At 41.9% G+C, this 6,715-nt stretch overlaps 1 protein-coding gene across 2 annotated transcripts in view; it reads left to right on the top strand.

Moving 5' to 3' along the window:
- Positions 1 to 3,783, top strand: part of mst1 (macrophage stimulating 1) — a 28,686-nt gene extending 24,903 nt beyond the window's left edge. For both annotated transcript variants that reach the window (XM_079510069.1, XM_079510068.1), the window contains exons 17-18: positions 851 to 990; positions 3,412 to 3,783. In XM_079510069.1, coding sequence (XP_079366195.1) covers positions 851 to 990; positions 3,412 to 3,597 — 326 coding nt within the window. In that variant the 3' untranslated portion in view covers positions 3,598 to 3,783. The remainder of the gene's footprint in view (positions 1 to 850; positions 991 to 3,411) is intronic.
- The last annotated feature ends 2,932 nt before the right edge of the window (positions 3,784 to 6,715 follow it).

Here is a 6,715-nt window from a genome sequence, read left to right on the forward strand (position 1 = left end):
ACAAAAAAGATCCCATTTCTTTCTCCTACATAAAAACAAAAAAAATAAAATAATAATATATATATATATTCTATCTATTCTAAATTTAAGAAACGCTGTCTGTCGGCTGTCAAAATGTGTCGCCTGTCTAAGACCTTCCTTAGCACAGAGCAAGACTGCTGCTCGCTTTGGGACACGGACAGCGTCAAGGAACCCAGCGCCGCACAGCCCTGTCCTCCAGCCTCAATGTGCACTGCTTGCCAGCACCACCATTTGCTCCCACTATTTTAATTTACTTCATTTTCGCCAAACAACAACTCCTACACTCGCCATCTTCCTGCAGATCACGCATCACACGTGAGATGCATGTTGGGAGGGACACAGATTAATGTACGGGTCACCGTTTTCGTTGCAACACTCCCCTTGCCCTATCCACCGCACCTGGGGTGCCCCCAGAAATGTTCTATCTATCTATCTTGTGCCCAAATTCAACCCAACTTCCAAAGATCATCCGTTAACAATTCCCTCCCAATCAATGTGATCTATTATATCACATTACCCACACTGTCCTGGGTAAGGCCCTAATATATATATAACACTTATTTTAACCAAATAAAATGTACCCTATACCTTTTACTAAATGTAGGCATGTGAAAGTATACGTATCCAAAAAATATGAATGCCCAAGTACAGATGTTCAGAAAATGTAGTTAAGGGGTGCAGTACTTAGGGGGCAGCACACCTAAACCTAACCTTAACCCATGTGTAACCAATGACTAGTCTAAACTAAGTATGCACCCCCAATGTACTCAAGTAATTGTACTTCTTTACACTATAGCGTGCTCTCTGTCTCGATCTCTCTGTTTTCCAGGTACTGGGGACGACACAGTGCTCAACGTGGCTCAGATGCCCGTTCTGAGCAACAAGGAATGCAACAAATACTTCCGGGGTCGCGTCCGAGAGAACGAGATGTGCACCAGCTCCTTCCAGGGTGGGGTGGGCGCATGTGAGGTAGGCATAATCACCAGCTCCTTTCAGGGTGGGGTGGGCGCGTGTGAGGTAGGTAGGCATAATCACCTGCTCCTTTCAGGGTGGGGTGGGCACGTGTGAGGTAGGCATAATCACCAGCTCCTTCCAGGGTGGGGTGGGCATGTGTGAAACGAGTGTTGTGATTGGTCGGAAAATAATGTATCCGGGGGAAAGACGTCCGACTGATGTTCCGGCCTGACACTTCCAGCAGAACACTCTCTGCCTTAGGTCGTGAGACTCGTGACCAGGCTTTTCTCTTTGCAGATGAGTAAGGCTGGGAACGAGGCTACATTGATATTATCTTATTGTCCATCGATGCCTAATAAATATACTGTAGTGAAACAAGTGCAGTCCATAAACTTGACACAGATTGTCTTATCATTATGTGTATGCGGGTGGCCACACACTGAGGATTCTGACCAGGGTTCAGGGAGGCCTGGTTACATTTCCCTCACTTCTTTACACCTAGGCTGTAAACCTACAGTATGATGTGACAATGAACAGATTCAGATGTTCGCTTAATGTTTGCAGATTTGTTCAAATTATGATGACAAGGCCAAACTAGGGAGGATGTGGTTAGAAATACATATGGTCTCTGACGGTGACGGGGGGAAACCTCACATGTCCAAAACTTGGATTCAAATTCAAAATGGGCAAAAACGGCAGACCGTCAAGCTCGAAACGTGGCACAAATCTGCTACTTTTGATGCTTTTGTGAATGATCAAGTAGGGCACTAATTTACAAACAAAAAACAAACCACACAAATAATTTTAATTTGGAGATACACTTACTACACCATCATCGTTACATGTTTAAACTTGTAGCACTGCGTGTGTACTCACCCAATAATTAAATAAATAAAATACTTTGAGTCAGATATTGTGCTCTAGTTTCATATCCATTTGAAAGTTCTGGCAGAAAACATTGCCACTTTTACACAAGATTAACACAGACAACATTCTCTGTCAGTGACGAGGCCGGAATGAAAATATAAAAACTTCCATTGGGAACAGTCGATGTGGGAAGCACAAACGTATGGGGTACACAATTGACAGGTGCGTATGATTGGTCTGGGGAAATTGATCACATCACCTGCCAATTGTGTGCCCCATACATTTGTCTTTCCCAAATAACATTTTGAAATGTTCAGTCGTGCACTCATTCCAGGTCCCCTCGCTGGAGATAATGTTGCAGCTGCAGTGTGCAGCTTGTATTTTTTTTTTTTCTGCCAGAACTTTCAAATGGATATGAAACTAGTCTCCAAAACGACTCCAAAGTCTTAGGAATTTATAGAGGGTATGGCGTGTGACATCATCATCAAACCAGGACGTTGACAGCCCCTACATCCAAACAGAAAAGTCCAATATGCTTGCATTAAACGACGTTAAACTATGTTAAACTCACTTTGCCACTCACTTTGCCACTCGATTTGCCACTCGATTTGCCATTCACTTTATGCATGCGCATACCCTCTATTATTGGGTGAGTGCACACGCAGTGTTACAAGTTTAAATGCAGACGAGGTCAGTCTGCTAACCGTATGTGGATAGGACCGATCTATGGCTGTCTATTTGGAATACATGAAATGTATGTAAGATCACAGACATTCTAGGGCTTACAAGTTAACAGAAGTCCATCGATCGGCATGTATACTTTCTCAATAGACCAGGCCATCTATTTGATTTTAAAACATGTTTTAAATGTTTCATGTAATCATCGAGCCATTAAGATTGATCGCTCGTTTAGCACAAAGAAAGATGTGATGTTGGCCAGTAGGTTTAAAATAAATATAAATATGTGATGTAGCCAGGGTAGTTTTTTAAAGAAATACAGAATAACACGATGTTCGGTTTCCCTGAAACGGAATGGCAATATTGTTAGCCGCTAGAAGCGTCACAGAAAAAGTGAAACCAAGAGTCACTTGGTTGAAGGCAAAATTCAAATTTGAAGGCACTTGTCCGGAAAGATTTATTACTTGTCCCGGACAACAGGACAAGCCTTAATATCAAGTTACTTACCAGGAAATGGAATGGAATGGAATATGTTTTATAATTTAGTTAGCTCTTGTTAATACTTTTCATTGCTTACATATTTCTAAAACCCACACAGGCTTACATTATAACCACTTTAACGTAATTTTATTTTTGAACAATAAGGCTTGTAGATTGGCTATTTTTGCTACATTTGCGTGACGCCGCGCTCGTAGGGCGTTTATTTACGAAAACACATAAAAAGTTGAAACAAGGAGATACAAGAGTTCTGCCCCGCACAGCAACGATAATCACACAGTCACTCGGTGTATAATTGAACTGTGTGTCCGTGTCTCCCCTACAGAGGGACTATGGGGGACCTTTGGTTTGTCCCAACAGTGATTGAACTGTGTGTCCGTGTCTCCCCTACAGAGGGACTACGGGGGACCTTTGGTTTGTCCCAACAGTGATTGCTGGGTGCTGGAGGGAGTCATCATCCCCATGAGGCGCTGCGGACACCCGGGACAACCCAACATCTTCATCCGCGTCTCTCATTATGTGTCCTGGATTAAGAAGGTCATGGAGATGGGGACGGAGGACATTGTCCCCCAACAGTGACTGTGATCATAGCCTATAGGTCTGCTCAGCCGAGACCTAATCCACAGAAACCACAACCACAATCAATGACCCTATGCAGGGTTCCATTTGTTTAAAAATAAATCTCAATGGGATGGACTTGAGTTACAACTGTATTTGGATGGCTTTTTCACATCAACAACCAAATCTCTTCATTAAAAATAAATAGTCGATCTACAATGAATCTATGAACTCAGTTATTAACCCATTCAGGCCTGACGTCGAAATTAAAAAAAAATAAGTTTTCTAAATCATGACAATTTTCGGAAAGATTTGAGGCACATTTTAACGAAAAATGTAGATCTGCTATTTTTCAATAGCTAAATTATAACATAATGTTTAAAACACACATGCTGAAAGTGCGGTAAAAGTGCAAAGTTCATGTTTTAAACATGTATTGTTATTTACATTTTCTCCCCCCAGTTATTTACTCTGTTATATCGTTTCAATTATTTTAACTGAAACGTATCCAAAGTTACGTAAAATAGCCGCATTATTGCTAGAATAAACGCAAGTCTTCAATGGCTAATTTCAAAAGTGAATCATATAAGCAGCGGCACAACATGCACACAAAGATATTCTATTATGGCCATTAATATTTAGACAGATACATATTCAAGCAGGACACGTGTATGTTGCAACGGTACAGGATCCCAGCCATTATCTCACGGATATTTGTTTCTTTTGTTGTAATAATCTAATACAGTGAGTCGTGTGACCCAGTTTTGACTTGTGTGACCTCAGCTTTAACATGAAAGGTAAAAGATAAGATATCGCCGCTGTCGGGCAGAAACCTTGTATCTCCACATTTCAACTTTTGACGTTTTCCCCCATAAATGAACGCCCTACTTCGTCCTGGACTTGTAGATCTGCTATTTTCACTAACTTTGGAAAACGTTTTAAGGGTGAAAGCGTTTCTGTGTGTTTTATAAAAGGTATTAACAAAGAGCTTGTGACTAAATAACAACTATTGGGTCCATTTGTAACAAAGGATCTTCTTTCCCTGATTCACAGTTTTGGACATGGAAGGTTTCCACCCGACAGCGACGATGACGTGCACACATATGAATGTGACACTAAAAACGTTAGGTTATGTAGGGTCACCACAGCAGTCGAGCTCGCTCTGAACTCTGGAGTTCAATGTTGCTTTAAGGAGCCCTTGCCGTCACTGTTGACTCTCTTTAACCTCTCTATATGGGAGTGTAATGATTTTAGTTTGCGTTGCACTGACGCTTTGTACCACTGTTAGTCAAAATGCCCTGCCCGGAAAGAAAACAAATCTAACAACAAAGTTTAGGAACAAATCCCAACTGCTTTCCTCTTTGTTTTTTCTCTCTTCTTCAACTGCCTAATACTTTAATCACTGTCTTTATATGCAGCCGTAGGCCTATACTGTACATACTGTACAACATCAGCGTGTGTGTGCCTGCGTCTTTGTGTCTTTGCGGGCGCCACCATCAAATGTGTTTCCTTTTGTCAAACTTTGACTTCCTAATGTCCCCCAGCAGATATCCTCTCACCCACAAAACAACTTTACACCTCCCCTCTCCCCTGCCGTTGAATGGAGCTCCGAAATACCTTCTTTGCCCCCAGTCTCTCTAAAGAAATCCCTCCTCTCTGCCTGTCTTTTGATGCCTGCCCCCATCTCTAAAGACATGCCTTTGTGCCTTATGCAGAACTGTATGCGCTGCACATTCTTTCTAGTTCTATAGGAGGGTTTTTGTAACCCAGTCCTGATGAGCCCACGGAATTCAGCTTAAATAAACCTCAAGATCACAGTCCAACAGAATCTCAGACACACCAGTTTGCAGTCGGGCACAGAACACTCTCTCGCGCTCTCTCTCTCTCTCTCTCTCTCTCTCTCTCTCTCTCTCTCTCTCTCTCTCTCTCTCTCTCTCACACACACCCCCCCTCTCTCTTTCTCTCTCATAACCCCCCCCCCCCCCCCCCCCCCCCCTCTCTGTCTCATGCTTTCTGCCTCTGTAAATTGCACAACACATTTAGGCACTTTCTTTTTCCTGTACACATCATATATGGTGATATTTAGGTTACAGCGCACATTTTTGCACAATTAATGTGCAACGTTTTGCATATTTAATGTGCAAAATAGACACCAATCGTGGCAAACAGCATGTTGCAGATTCATAAATGACCATTATTCCATCACAGGCTTCAGCGGTAGGTTGGCAGTTATGATTTGTTCACTTTCACTTAGTATTAATTTTGATAGTAGATGACTAAAACAAATATGTTAGTTCTCCATCACTGTTAAAGAGTTATTGGAAACAAGAGGTTATGAAACAAACAATTCTACAAAGAAATGACCTTCAACAGTTCTCAATTTCGTTTCAGACAAATTATGATAATTCTTATGACAAAGCAATTGACTTGGTATCAATTTAGATAACATTTTGAAAACGAAATTTTGACATAATAGACTGCTGGTTAAACATGGTAGCTTATAACACTTTTTTGTCTGACTCTTCAAGCCTGATTGAAGGCTGTGTTGCAATGCGATGCAGCGCCTTGTGAGCTTGTAGATCAGATTATTTCCCCCGGTCTACGACACCGTTGTGCGCTGTATTATCAGCAGAGCAAATGTTGTGCATTCTGGCCGTTTTCCAGCATGCTCACCTGAAATGACTCCATGAGCTCCAGCCACCCATGGAATGTGCCACTGCATTTTATTTATTATTATTGTTTTAATCAATTGTCTGCAAACTGGAAAGACCAAAAGTCTTCATCACAATGACGTAAAACACAGAGAAAACACTATCTTGGTCACACTGCTTTAGTTTGTGTCGATACAGCGCATCAGCAGAGACAAACAGGCATTCATATTACAGCAGCCTAAACTGTATACAGCCTGAAGAGATATTTTATTATTCTTTATTTACCCAGGGAAGTAGATGAGCACATGTGCTCATTTTCAGCAACGCCCTGCACATAGAAACACACAGACAGACACACACACACACACACACACACACACACACACACACACACACACACACACAGACACACGTTAAAACCTGGGAGCTGACCAGTACAACCACAGTCTTATACTGTTGGCCACTAAGCAGCTCCAGGGGGAGCAGTT

Source organism: Electrona antarctica (genome assembly GCF_951216825.1).
Source record: "Electrona antarctica genome assembly, chromosome: 9".
NCBI classification, from domain to species: domain Eukaryota; kingdom Metazoa; phylum Chordata; class Actinopteri; order Myctophiformes; family Myctophidae; genus Electrona; species Electrona antarctica.